Source organism: Mixophyes fleayi, chromosome 6 (genome assembly GCF_038048845.1).
Source record: "Mixophyes fleayi isolate aMixFle1 chromosome 6, aMixFle1.hap1, whole genome shotgun sequence".
NCBI lineage: Eukaryota > Metazoa > Chordata > Amphibia > Anura > Limnodynastidae > Mixophyes > Mixophyes fleayi.
Window position 1 is genome coordinate 76637286 of NC_134407.1, and position 13960 is coordinate 76651245.

General features: G+C 42.3%; 1 protein-coding gene and 1 long non-coding RNA gene across 2 annotated transcripts; one reads left to right on the plus strand and one right to left on the minus strand.

Annotated features, from left to right (window-relative positions):
* Positions 1 to 5966: 5966 nt before the first annotated feature.
* Positions 5967 to 9470, minus strand: LOC142161350 (uncharacterized). The gene is made up of 3 exons (XR_012693381.1): positions 9358 to 9470; positions 8498 to 8569; positions 5967 to 6501 (listed from the first exon to the last, which is right to left on the minus strand). It is a non-coding gene; the product is annotated as an uncharacterized LOC142161350 (long non-coding RNA).
* Positions 9471 to 9543: 73 nt separating this feature from the next.
* ACTG1 (actin gamma 1) lies at positions 9544 to 13409 on the plus strand. The gene is made up of 6 exons (XM_075216880.1): positions 9544 to 9631; positions 10855 to 10994; positions 11081 to 11320; positions 11602 to 12040; positions 12152 to 12333; positions 12421 to 13409. The coding sequence occupies exons 2-6, from the start codon at positions 10869 to 10871 to the stop codon at positions 12562 to 12564; spliced, it is 1131 nt and encodes a 376-aa protein (XP_075072981.1). The 5' UTR covers positions 9544 to 9631; positions 10855 to 10868; the 3' UTR covers positions 12565 to 13409.
* The last annotated feature ends 551 nt before the right edge of the window (positions 13410 to 13960 follow it).

The window sequence follows — 13960 nt, forward strand, 5'->3', positions numbered from 1 at the left end:
AATATTCCTAATAGGCTGCTGAGTCTTGCCCCCTAGGCTAAAATCTGCCAGCCCTCCCCTGAAGGGGGTTAGCCTGGACATTTTACATTAACTAGAGTGGTGAGGGGGTCGTCCGTTCTATTGTCTGCGTGCAGCATATGCTGGGGGGGGCTCAGCCAGCTCTCAGCTCTGGCACTCTACTTGGCTGGGAGATCTAATCTTTAGGTCTGATTCCCAGTATACATTGCTTTGTCACTGGCACCATTTATAAGCTGAATTTGGCTTTCAGGGACACTATGCCTCTGAACTGGTCTATCGAAGCATGTTGCATACAATGTTGTCTAGGTAGATCCTGCAGAAGTACAGTCCCCATTTTGTTGGTTTTTTTTTTTAACTAAAGTTTTTTATTGAGGTTTTTAGACAACAAAAAATAAAAAGCAGACAATAATATAATCTATAATCTAATTAACCCACCTATCTAAACTAGTAACTATAAACAGTTTAAGTTGGTATCGTGTGAACCGGTCAGATGGCCATAGGAGAACTTTTGAACATTATCTCAATTTAGAGCATCATATTCTCAGCGACGCACGCATTAGTGCTAGGGGGGGGAGTTTTTCCCCACCCACAAAAAAAAACAAAACACGCGAGTGAGCAGCAGCTCCATTTCGGCAGCACTGTACTATACAGCAGCCGCGGCGCTGTCAAAAAAGCATCCGCGGCTGCTGTATAGTACAGTGCCAATATGTGGGGCACTTCGTTAGCGGAGGGGAGGGTTTCTGGAGACCCAGAAACCCCCCCTGCGTGCGCCCCTGATTCTACCATATAATATATTACCAAGAGGGTAGTATCAAACATGAGTGTTGAAAGGATCTCATCTCAAAGTCAACCCATTTTGTTGTTTACTGAATTCATAACATGTTTTACTTTTTAAATACTCCTCTTTAATACATATTAACTTATAACGCCCGGAGATGAAGAAATACATAGTAAGAATTGAATGTAATGAGTTATTTTATTGTGCAGTTTGTCAATATAAAAATAGGGGTATATCTAGGGTCAAATCTGCAAAGCCTGGACTATCCCAGAAAATTAGGAACAGATAGCGACTATACGCCCAGCCGTCTACAGAACTAGGTTGGTCTCCATCCTATGAATATTAAATTGTACAATTACAGTTGTTGACTACAAAAGTGATTTAGTAATATTTAGAGAAATTAAACTATTATAAATAAAAAGAGAGGTTAGATGGTCAGTTAGCAATGCCGGCTGCTTGTATCTTACAGACCCAAAAATGTGACTTACTGCCAATGTTATTAATAAGGCAGAGACATAACATAGATAGGAAGGCTTTGTTTCAGAAAACATTGCAGGTTTATTGTCAGTTATTTCAGCTCTGCACCCAGGAAGGGTCACAGTATGGGAGACAATCTGCTGGTGAGCAGATGCCATTTACTATGTCACTGGAGAAAAACCATTCCTGGTAGCACAAGACTGTGGCTCAGACTCTGAACTACTTTCTCCCTTGTGTGTTGCTGCTAGAAGACAATGGATACAAGTACTGTGTATGACAATTACTCCCATTTCGTGCGCCACATATCATCTGAGTGACACTGTACTGTCCCTGGCAGGAGTATTACTTGAATGTTAACTAGGTGGGACCCCAAGTGTCAGCGCATCACTTTTCTGGGACACCAAAAGAATCGGTTCCCTATAAGATGTATATGGCATTGGTACGGTGTGTGTTTATTGCTGTATGTCCCTTCCATACAATGAATATTTTTTCCAGGCTGGAAGATCTGTACTTGTCTCACTTAGATGGAGCAGCTTGAAAGATCCACGTTCATCATTAATGTCATGTTAACACTACTGTATCTCAGTATAAGGAGAAAAATGTATTAGCAACTTAACACATTGCTGCATAAAAGGTATATGACCTGAATAACCTTTGTACTTTCTCTCTGAAAGAATTATAGGCTGGGTTTAATGTTTACCTATATATATATATATATATATATATATATATATATATATATATATGCTCTGAAGAAAATAAATATTCAAATGTTATCCAGTAGTACATTGTTGTTTTTATTCCACATTTTTTAGTGTCTTCCCTGGCACTGTGGGGGTTAATGTAGATTGAAGCTGACAGGAAGGTGCATTGATGCAGTCACTGTGCTGCCCTGGAACGTGGGTATTGTGGGCACACTGGCTGCTCACTGATGTAGAGATTAGTGGGTGGAATCAATGCAGGGCGCAGCTCAGCAATCACAGGAAAAATGGCACTCTGATGCTGATGTGAAACCAGTTTTGTCTGAGTGCCAGGCAGGGCGTAGGTCTGTATCCATCTGTGCATTCTGATTAGTTTCTACACAGTGCTGTGCAGCCTTGAGCGTGCTACAGCTATTGCCACTATCCTCCGGAAACGGGATGAATCACCAGATCGAACCATAGTAGTATGTGTCACTAGGGATTTCATGAGAAAATGATCCAATCACATGGCTTGGAGCCCACCATAACTAGGTGAAGGGGGCTCAGTACCTCAATACTCCTTGTATTGCTGAAATGGTAAAGCAGCATTTTCAGAGGTCTATGGGGCCTCCGTATTGGATGCCACACCACCTAAGTGCTTCTCATTCCTTCCTATTAGTCTGATGTATACAAAACTTCCTCTACTGAATGACAAACCTGTCTGACTCCAAAAATTATAATAGTATCCATCCATATATGGTTTAGTGTTTGTAACTAAATATAGTAAGCTATTTTTTATGATAATTTGTGTCCAAGTCTGCCAACAAGTAGGTGAATGTTTGAAACAGTGCAAATTTTATGAGTAGTACTCTCACCTTGTCTCATATGTTAGGCAAGAAGAGGATGGAGCACTGATTGGAAATGCATTCTGCCATCTTACTGGAAGATCCAGACATTGGGCTCCCCCCGACCACATTGCAGCCCATTACACCATGAAGGATACCCTCAGCGGTCACCCATATTGCACTGTCCTAGTTACAGCCCTGATTGACCGGCTGATTGCCACTGGTGATGCTATATGCGGCTTTAGCCGACCCTGAAGCCAGCAGCTTTGTTTTGGGCCGGGTTCTGCAATCCACTCTCCATCCAGATAAGGTGCTCTCCTGAGGCAAGTAGTCTCCCACATGGATCTCACTACTTTAGCCTGTCATCGTACTATGGGGCTGAGCATCGGGATTGGCAGGGCAGCGTGCCTCTCTGCCAATCAGTTTCTGTGATCTCAGCTCAACTATGCTTGTAGGGCAGCTTATCAACTGTCTAGTGCCCCTGAGGCACTAGCTGGTTTGAACCTCTGTTGAGCCTCTTCCATCCTACGCCAGTGTCTGCCGGCGTTTTGGGCCTACTGTGATGTGTCGGACCTGCGCTCACCAGCAGAAGGAGATTGAATGGTGTTGATCTCATCTGGACACAATTTATACCACTCCGGCCTGTTCACCACTTATTAGATACATAGATCTTCTCCATGTTTCCTGTCTACAACCAAGGATGCTTGCACACTCGCTATTCCAAGCTTAATGTCTTTGTTCCTTCTGCCTCTCTATCCCCTACCTCTAGAATGTAAGCTCTCATAGACAAGGCCTCTACCCTGTTTCTTGTATGTGCACTCGGCCGTCCTTGTTTGTCCCTGTTATGTCTTATGCTGAGTTTTTCTGTATGCAATTTGTATTGTCCAGTTATGACATGTACTATTTTACTGTTTGCTCTCCGCATGACGCTGCAGACCCTTTGTAGCACCTTATAGATAAAAGATAATAATATGTTGCATCTACATAAATAAAAGCTAATAATAATAAATATTACATTTTCTTTTTCCCTCCATCAAGCTTCACACATAGTTATTATTAGATGTTTACAATGTAATGAATTGTACTTTCTGCACAGTTTATTTGTGTATAAATAGTACAGGAGACATAATATTGCTTTCAGCTCGATAGCAAGTCCTTACACACAATTCACCCTGCAGTCTTATCAGTCCTGAGCCAATACTTGATGCACTCCTACTGCTCTGTTTGTACAGAAATGCACTTTATTGTATTGTAATAGCCAGCACTTATGAGTTGGCAGGATAATATATGAACAGTATTAATTATATTTTGTGGCATCCTCAATTGTATGCACAGTTGTGTTTCACTCCTTCACTTTGCTGGATGGTTAATTGCTATTGTGATTCAGTGACACAACTAAGTTTTTTGAAAGTAGTATATTTGAGACAGGTACCCTTGGATGATGATGATGATGGATACCAGTGATATAAACCTCAACAGATGGCATATCTCCACATCTGCAATTCTTCACAGATGAAACAAGAGCTGTTTATTTAGATCATGGTTCCTCAACTCTGGCCCTCAAATGCCCGTACTCCCAACAGGCCATTTCTTTCAGGATTCCCTTAGTAATTAGCACAGGCAAATTAATCTTTTGCACTGGTTTAGTAATGATTCTACTGGTTTCCACAGAAGGAAATCCTTAAAACATGACTTGCTGTGAGCACTTTAGGACTGGAGTTGAGAAAGCCTGATTCGGAAGCAGTGAGGCCTCTGGCAGACCTAAGGTGTGCTCTCACATGTCTGACATGTGGCCTCCTCCTAATAGCACTTGAAACAAACCCTAGTTAAAGTAATTAAACCTTGCCACCCTAGGAGTCATTCCTGTATAACAAGTAGCCTCCCTTATAAAAGCAATAATGACAAAGAGATTTCTAGATGCTAATATGCCCTTTTCCATCACTTCTACAGGCTGAATGGTCGTTTATAGCTTGCTTGGCAATCTGTGGTTCGCCAGGTACTGTGGAACTACAAGTCTCAGCATTGGCAGGGCATGATGGATCTTGTAGTTCTACTACAGCTGGAGAACTCCATGTTGCCTGCTTCTGCCTTAGAGCAGTGACGATTAACCTTTTCTTTTAACTGGACCTCAAGTCTCAGTGTGGCATTACTCTGGGACCCCAAGTCAGAGTGTATCATTATTTCTGGACCCTATGGGTCAGTGTGCCATTGTTTTGGGACCCCAAAATAGGTGTTTTACAATAAAATATATTCCAATTATCACACAAAGTTGACCTCAAATACAGATACTGAGACTCTACTTGGGGTCCCATCCCTTACAGCAGTGTTTCTCAACTCCAGTCCTCAGGACCCACAGTGCAGGATTGCCAGGTGACCAGTTAAATAACTATACCACCTGCTACACTGTGTCAGTCAGTAATGAATACACCTGTGCTCCAACAAGGAGATATGGAAAACATGTACTGCTAGGGGGTCCTGAGGACTGGAGTTGAGAAACACTGCCTTAGAGGCAAGTTGCCTTCTCTAGATTACACAGCCCCTGACCACCTTAGACTTTGCATGGGTTGTTGTGGCTACTGGCCTTAAAGCTCTGGGTTCCAGGCTGCAGCCTTAATTGTCCTTATTATAATCTGCCAGTATTATAGGTCACATGTAGCATACAACATTTAACAAACCATAAGGCCTGACTCTGTCCAACTATCAGTACCTAGGGAACACTGAGCTCTCTAGAAGTGGAATTCCTAACCAAATATAGGGTTGATGAATTTAACCAAATAAAGAAAAACCATGGGAGATCCTCTGCCAGAGCTCGTCTCACATGCTGCCATCCATAGTGGAAATTTGTAGCTCGTCACCCACCCTACTAAATGAGAGCATGTCAGGAATTCCTCCACTGAAAACAAACTGCAGAGAGAATGTTTTCATCCAAGCAGCAGATTTAAATTGCAAGAATTTATCCCACAGCCACTTCACAAACAACCGAATGTCAAAGTGAATCTGTGATGGACAGATTTGCAATATTTACCATGTAATACGTTCATTGCAGAGGCGGATCTAGATTTTTTTGTTTGGGGGGAGGGGGGGGGGGGTTACCAATTATACGGACCTCTAAAATATATCTGTTTGTGTATATCAGGATTCCCTCTACTGTGTCCTCTGCTCCTTCTATTTGCTCTGTACCTCCGCCTTCTTGTGCAGATAATACATTCCCTTATTAACCTGATTCATGTTACTGTAGTTTTCCATTTATTTACATCTTTAATATTTGCAGATTATAGTTTATTTGAAAAGATACAAATGCAGTATATCTGTTAACATGTTGACAATCCCACATGATCAAATTCCCAAAACACAGTACAAGCTTCTCCACACATCACCAAATCATCAAAACAGTACATCCCTCAAAACTAACACAGTACATCTGTGGCTACTGAGGGGCCCAGATTGCCCTAACCTGTTTTGTTTTTTATTTGCTGAGGGGCCTGGATTTCCCTTTCGTTTTGGTCCAGCACTTTTTAATTCCTCCCACTCATGTTGGTTGCCCATTACTTTCAAATGCCGCTGTGCTTCTAGCTTTGCTTCACTGCACATTGGGCGGGCAGCCGGAGCAACTACCAATGCTGTGCCATACTTCCACTAGCGAGACTTTGTTGTTGGGGGCAGGCAGATGAGCCACTGCGCTGCTAAGGATGTCAGCGTTGGCCTATGAGAGAAGTACAGGTGCAAGACATGCACACCCTGAAGATGTCTGTGCTTTGATTGGTAGCTCAACAACTTGCTGCTGCTGAACTACCACAGTACCGACACCTTCTAAGAGATAGCAACAAGGGGGAAAAGGAAAGTGCACCATCTTGATACTCTTTCAGACTTCAATAAAAATAAAAACACTGTCCTATCCTGGTTCTCATCCTACCAATCTAATCGATCTTTCAGTGTTAATTTCTCTTTATCTACCTCTGCTCCTTCTTTATCAGTTGGACTACCACAAGGCTCAGTACTAGGTCCTCTTCTGTTCTCTATGTATACCACTTATCTTGGAAAATTAATAAGCTCCTTTGGATTCATATCATATCTATGCAGATGATCCACAAACTTTGCTATCCTCTCCTGATCTCTCAACATCTGTGTTGCCCCGCGATACTGACTGTCTTTCTGCCATTTCATCCAAGATGTCCTCTCGCCAACTCAAAATCATTTTAAAACCAGAGCTAATAATTTTCCCATCAGCCAATAGAAGTTAACTACCTGACATTTCTATTTCTGTTGACAATATGACAATAAATCCTATCCCACAAACTTGCTTCCTAGGTGTGATTCTTGACTCAGAACTATCCTTTGTTGCATACATCGACTCTATATTTAAATCATGTTGCACACATCTAAAAAACATTTTCCAGAATACGCACATATCTTACACAAGGCACTACAAAAACTTTAATTCAAGAATTCATCATCTCCCGCATTGACTTTTGCAATTCCCTCCTTACTGGTCTTTCCCATATCAGACTCTTACCCCCTACAATCTAGTTTAAACGTAGTATCTATAATAGATTGATTTTCCTTGAAAATCGTTCTTCCTCTGCTGAGTCACTCTGTGGGGTATATTTACTAAACTGCAAGTTTGAAAAAGTGGAGATGTTGCCTATAGCAACCAATCAGATTGTAGATGTCATTTTACAGAATGTACTAAATAAATGACAGCTAGAATCTGATTGGTTGCTATAGGCAACATCTCCACTTTTTCAAACCTGCAGTTTAGTAAATCTAGCCCTGTCAGTCTCTACATTGATTGCCTCTTTTTTTACCGAATCCAATATAAAATGCTTCTACTAACATACAAGACCATTAACAAAACTGCACCGACATACATCTCCTCACTTGTCTCAAAATATCTCCCAACTCGGCACCTCAGTCCTGCACAAGATCACCACATGCTCCCATTCCTGGTTACTTTTTTCGGGCTGCACCCACTTTGCGGTATTTCCACCCTCTCAAAATAAGACTTTCCTCTCGTCTTCAAACCTTCAAGTGTTCTTTGAAAACCCACCTCTTCAGGCAAGCTTATAATATTCCTCAACCACCCTCTTAACCTCACTAGGTTACCCTATTACCACCCTTTGCACCTGTGACTTTTTCATTTCATGTGTTAATCCTTTGTTGTGCTGTTTTGCTAATATATGTGTAGCCTATTTCTAAAAGCAGTTAAAACTGTTTCATTAATGACACACAATATGCGCAACATCTATCTAGTAGTCTGTGAAAACTGCATCTTGAAGTATTAAAAGCAGAAGTAAAGTATTACCTCACTGAGAAAAGTCAGGTTAGGAGTTATGCTTATGCACACAAACTACTGCTGTAATGAAGTTGCTATATGGCTTTCTCTTTGCTATATATTTGAAAATAAAAGGAATATCTACATAGTGCTGACATGTTAGATAGTGTGACAGGAAACCGTGCAGGGATTTAATAGAGAAGTTGTGTATACTGACACATCAGGAAGTGAAGGCCAAGCATAAGTGATAGATAAACCAATTACAGAAATTGCCAGGCCCTAGAAGTATGGTGGCCCTTGAGAATAGAACGATTATTGAATTGCTAGAACTTTAACTGTCTGTGAATGAACATACATTTAACTGTAGAGAGTTAAGCAGTAAAAAAAAGTCAAATAGCAGACATTGTTTAATTATTACAATGAGTACCTGCTGTCCACAATACTGAGAACTGGCTTCCAAGTCATCTGGGGGGTGCTGAATTTTATTTGTCTAAGATGTCTTCGGGTAAAAAAAGCTATTTAAATGTATAAAAGGAGCAGCTTCCCAAAACAGTAGAAAAAAAATTGACTTTGTTTGATCTAACCAAATTTTCAAATAAATCATTAGGCAAATATACATTACAATGTATATTCTGTAACATTACAACAGACTGGGTAACAACAGAAATATATCTATTTTGCAACAGAACAAGCCCTTTGTCTAGGACTTCCAGGCAAGATGCAAAAATGCTTCTCATTCTGCTGCTTGGTGTTTGACCTGCAGACTGTATCACTGCACAGGAAACAGGAAGAATCAAGAATTCTTTTTACCACCCATTGTACAATCTCTAGTTTCCTTTCAGCTGTAGTAATGGATACAGAAATACAAACTTTATAGTTTGTATCATCATCTACAGCATCATATGTATAGTACCAATAGGTAAAAACACTAAATACACATAAACAGTGCACTATTACATCTGGTGAGATGTTTGTACCTTTCTAGCTTCAAGATCAATCTTAAAAATCATTGCAATGACCGATTACTGACGTAGCACACTATGAACATAAGCATTACATGTCTCGACATATCTCAATATGGATTGCAAGCTCTTGGGCACTGTAATATTTGCATTCTGCATGCATCACAGCCCTGTGCACTGGAACATCGTCCTTTGCACAAAATCATATCGCTCTAAAACTTGATTTTATTGTTGCAATCGGTGACTGCACCTATTGCACATTCATATAAGAATAAAAAATATATAATAAATAATAATGTTATGACGCTGTCAGGGCCTCACACACCTTTTCTGCTCATAACCTCATGCAGCTTCAGGGGTTCCGGGAGGCGTGGCGACCGCCCCCTGTCCCGCCCCGTCGGCCAATGGTGTAGCTTGTTTCTGAAAGATGCCCATATTTGGCGATGTTCTGTCCGCGCGCTAGCGGGCGGGGCTGGGAGCCGCTGACGTTAAATAGCATAACGGCCGGCAGTGTGGTCTCATTCAGCCGGCGGCAGCGGACCTGACAGCACCTTCCCTCCTAAACACAGCATCTTGCTTTCCTCTCAGGAAACCTCCAGGTAAGCGGACGAGTGCCTGGAAGTGTATTGTGTGTAGGACGTTATTCGGGGATGGTTTTATTTATTTTTTTCACTGGGAATACACGGTTCTTGTTATCCGAGAGTTGAGACGGCACCGCAGCCCTTGTATTTTAAGTGCATGGTGGTCTTGGGCAGTGAAGCTTTACGGTCATTCACTGTTTGTGGTACAGAAAGAAAGCGAGCGGGATGCGTGTGATGCGGTAGCCGCGACCTGTGGCAGGGAGACATGGTCCGTGGCGGTGGATATTGTATACGAGAATTGTCTAACATCTGCTGGCTGCGCTAAGGTTATAAACGGTAGTTTATGGTGGAGATACCGGCTGTTCTGTTAGATTGTTCTGCGGCCGGGCGGTTAAAGGTGCCGCAGTGAAAGGGTGGGGCCGTCTGCTTTGTGTGATGGGGCTTCGACTGTGGGGCAGGAACAGGGCGCTGTCACTTCGCGGGCTCTGAGGCGCCCGTCTGACATTAACGGAGGGCGGTGCCAGTTACCAGGGGACAGACGTGACGTCATGAGCCGACTCCCCTCCATCGTTGGATTATACGGCGATAGTATTTTCCCGCAACTGCCGCTCTGCATATGAGCAAGCCACGCCCCGGGGTCTAGTATAAGCCGGGTTAGTCTTGGTGGGTGTGGTCAGGACAGCTCTTGCCGTATATGGGCACAAGACTGCTGATTGGTGGGAGGTAAATTCAAACGGCCGGCTTGTGGGCGGGGTTGTAACTGCGCAGTTTCCTGTCTCATGTCTAGAGATCTAGGTGGGGTCGGAACTCTTCATACACCGGACGTCACTGCCAAGTGTACAGCGTGTGATTAGGGCGAGGCCCCTGCAGTTGTGGCCTGAGTGGTTACTGGCTTTAGACGGCATTATCTGATTGCTCAAAAACTAAATGCCCAGATAATTGTGCTGCAGTAATGTTGAATTAATATTGCACTGATCCTAGATTGCTTTTGTAGGTAAATGACTAACGAGTTTGTCATACTGAAGTGATTGCATAAGTGAGAAGACAAATTGGCTTCACTATAATACCTGTTATGTAGCTTTTGACTGGGATTTCTTGCAGTGGTGCATAACATCGGTGCCACAATACTTACTGTATTTATGTGTTTAAATAATAGACTCTCAACAAGGTTAATATGTGATGTATTTATTTTTTTAAGCTGAATGTGCTCTTAATTGTGACTTTTTTTTTTTTTTTTGCAGTAAAATAAACTAAAATGGCAGATGAAGAGATTGCAGCGCTCGTCATTGACAATGGCTCTGGTATGTGCAAAGCCGGCTTTGCTGGAGATGATGCTCCCCGTGCTGTCTTCCCCTCAATTGTTGGACGCCCCAGACATCAGGTTTGTCCTCATAAATGCTGTTTGAGCTTCAATAATGCATATTCTGTACCACAACTTGTGTCTAATGTTTTGTTGTCTCTTAACAGGGTGTTATGGTTGGAATGGGTCAGAAAGACAGTTATGTAGGTGATGAGGCCCAGAGCAAGAGAGGTATCCTAACTCTGAAATACCCCATTGAACACGGCATTGTCACCAACTGGGATGATATGGAGAAGATCTGGCATCACACTTTCTACAATGAGTTGCGTGTGGCCCCTGAGGAACACCCAGTCCTGCTCACAGAAGCACCCCTGAATCCCAAAGCAAACAGAGAAAAGATGACACAGGTTAGTTTCCCCAGCAATATCCATAAACCGATTGGGAGACTCCTTGTAGATTTCATTCTTCATTTCTCAGACTTCAAATTTTTCTTTCAATATTTTCAGGGCTCTGTACCTCTTCTGGCATTTCCCTTCTGAAGCCTCAGGTTTCTGTTTCATTGTTTTATTTCTGCTTGTTCTGTTTTCTACACTTATATTCTTTTTACCTGCATGAAGGCATGTTAGCATGGTTTGGGGTGTGCCTGTCTAATCCATGTATTAATACTTTTGTTTTCTCTTCCAACTAGATCATGTTTGAGACTTTCAATACCCCAGCCATGTATGTTGCCATCCAGGCTGTGCTGTCTCTGTATGCCTCTGGTCGTACCACTGGTATCGTGATGGACTCTGGTGATGGTGTTACCCACACAGTGCCCATCTACGAAGGTTATGCTCTGCCTCACGCTATCCTGCGTCTGGACTTGGCTGGCCGTGACCTGACAGACTACCTCATGAAGATCTTGACTGAGAGGGGCTACAGCTTCACCACAACAGCAGAGAGGGAAATTGTCCGTGACATCAAGGAGAAGCTTTGCTATGTAGCTTTGGACTTCGAGCAGGAAATGGCAACTGCTGCTTCCTCTTCATCTCTTGAAAAGAGCTATGAATTGCCTGATGGCCAGGTCATCACTATTGGAAATGAGAGGTTCAGGTGTCCAGAGGCCCTCTTCCAGCCCTCTTTCTTGGGTATGTAATTCTGTTCATTTTTATGTTGAATAACTTGTCTACTGTAGCTTGCCAAATGTAATACACTTGGGTGACTCCATTGCAGTGCTAACACTGAACTAATATCTGTAGGTATGGAATCTTGTGGCATCCATGAAACCACATTCAACTCTATCATGAAGTGTGATGTAGATATCCGTAAGGATTTGTATGCCAATACTGTCCTGTCTGGAGGTACCACAATGTATCCTGGAATTGCTGACAGAATGCAGAAGGAAATCACTGCCCTTGCCCCTAGCACAATGAAAATTAAGGTAAGCTGTACTTTAATAGTACCTGTAGAGAAGTGGATCTGGTATTGGCTATGCTCTTTGTACTAACTTCAAACTTTTCTCTCACAGATTATTGCACCACCTGAGCGCAAATACTCTGTCTGGATTGGTGGTTCCATCTTGGCCTCCCTCTCCACTTTCCAACAGATGTGGATCAGCAAGCAGGAATATGATGAATCCGGCCCATCCATTGTTCACCGCAAATGCTTCTAAATGGACTGCTAGCAGATGCGTTGCATTTGCTGCGTGAGTTCTTCAAAGTATTAATTTGCCTCGGCAGATGTGTACGCCTCATGCTAGCCTTGTGAAACTGGAATAGAGCCAACTTCCAAATGAACTTGCCCTTGGAATGTGAGACATTCTTAAGTCACATCTTGTTGGGATTTTTTTGTAATGCAAGACTTGGATCTGTCTCGAAACCATTCCTGTGGTCAGTGCTAGCATATCATACCCTGTACACACCTCTTATACAAACCCTGGTTGGCATTCAGTCTGGGTGTCCATTAAGCTAAGTCTTGCGTAGAAAGAAGCACTTCTGTGAAAGGCTGCCGATCTGCGACCGTATTGTGAATGATACTTCCCCCTTGGGAGTCGAATGTAACTGTCATAGGGAGAAGTTGAGGTTAGAGTTGTGTACAGGGTATCTGAGGTTTAGGCTTCCAGGTATCTCTTTAGCGCTTCATATTCCAGAATTTCATGTCTGAGGCTTGTAGAAGTTCATGAAGGAATTTTCACTTTGTCTTGCCACACTTCTCTAGTATGGCTGGGAAACATGGCATCCAGGCCTTAGAACCAGTTTTTTTTTTTTTGGTTTTCTCTTTTTCTTAGCCCAGTTTGTATTCCCAACGTTCAACATGGGTCTGAAGTTACAAACCTATTGCAGTTACACCTGTAAATTTATTCATCCAAGTTAATTTATGTACTTTTTTTTGTATGTTGCCTTAATGTTCTCACATGACAGTAGAAAACCAAAATTTGTAAGTCCTCATGAGGTTGAAAATTGTAACTCCCAGAAACACTTCATTGTGTAACAAATAAAGCGCTGCAGTAAAAAGAAATTTGTGTAGTTGTCAAATGTTCCTGAAGCAAAGCACTACTCTGGTACACTGCATGGCATAACATGCAATACTTAAGGTAACATTGGGTAGTTTACACACTTACTGGTGGGTAGCCTCCTGCTTGTGTTACACAGAATCCCATGCTCAACAGCTGCAGAACCACAGGTAGTTAATCACTTGCAGTCTGCTTCCTTCAGTCTTACTCTAATCCTAAGCAAGGTGTGGAGGCATTGCTTATCTACTGCAAGGTTCTTACCCCTCAGGTTTTATAAACAATGTTACTTGCCTGGTCATGGCAGACATGTATGCATTACTAGTCATATACTAATCCCCTCACTTAACTCCTGTGAGATGGTCTATGGTTGACCTAAAAAAAAGTGTCTGCAAAACATTGTGAGCAGAAGCCCCTGTCAGTCTCTAACTGCAGACCCTATGTGACTGGTTCTCCTGCTCATGTCTTGCCATTCCCCCATATAGATGTCTTAAAGTAGCATGGACTTCTGGGTTCTGCACTTTGGTGATGAGGCTGTTTTGAATATAATATCTAAACA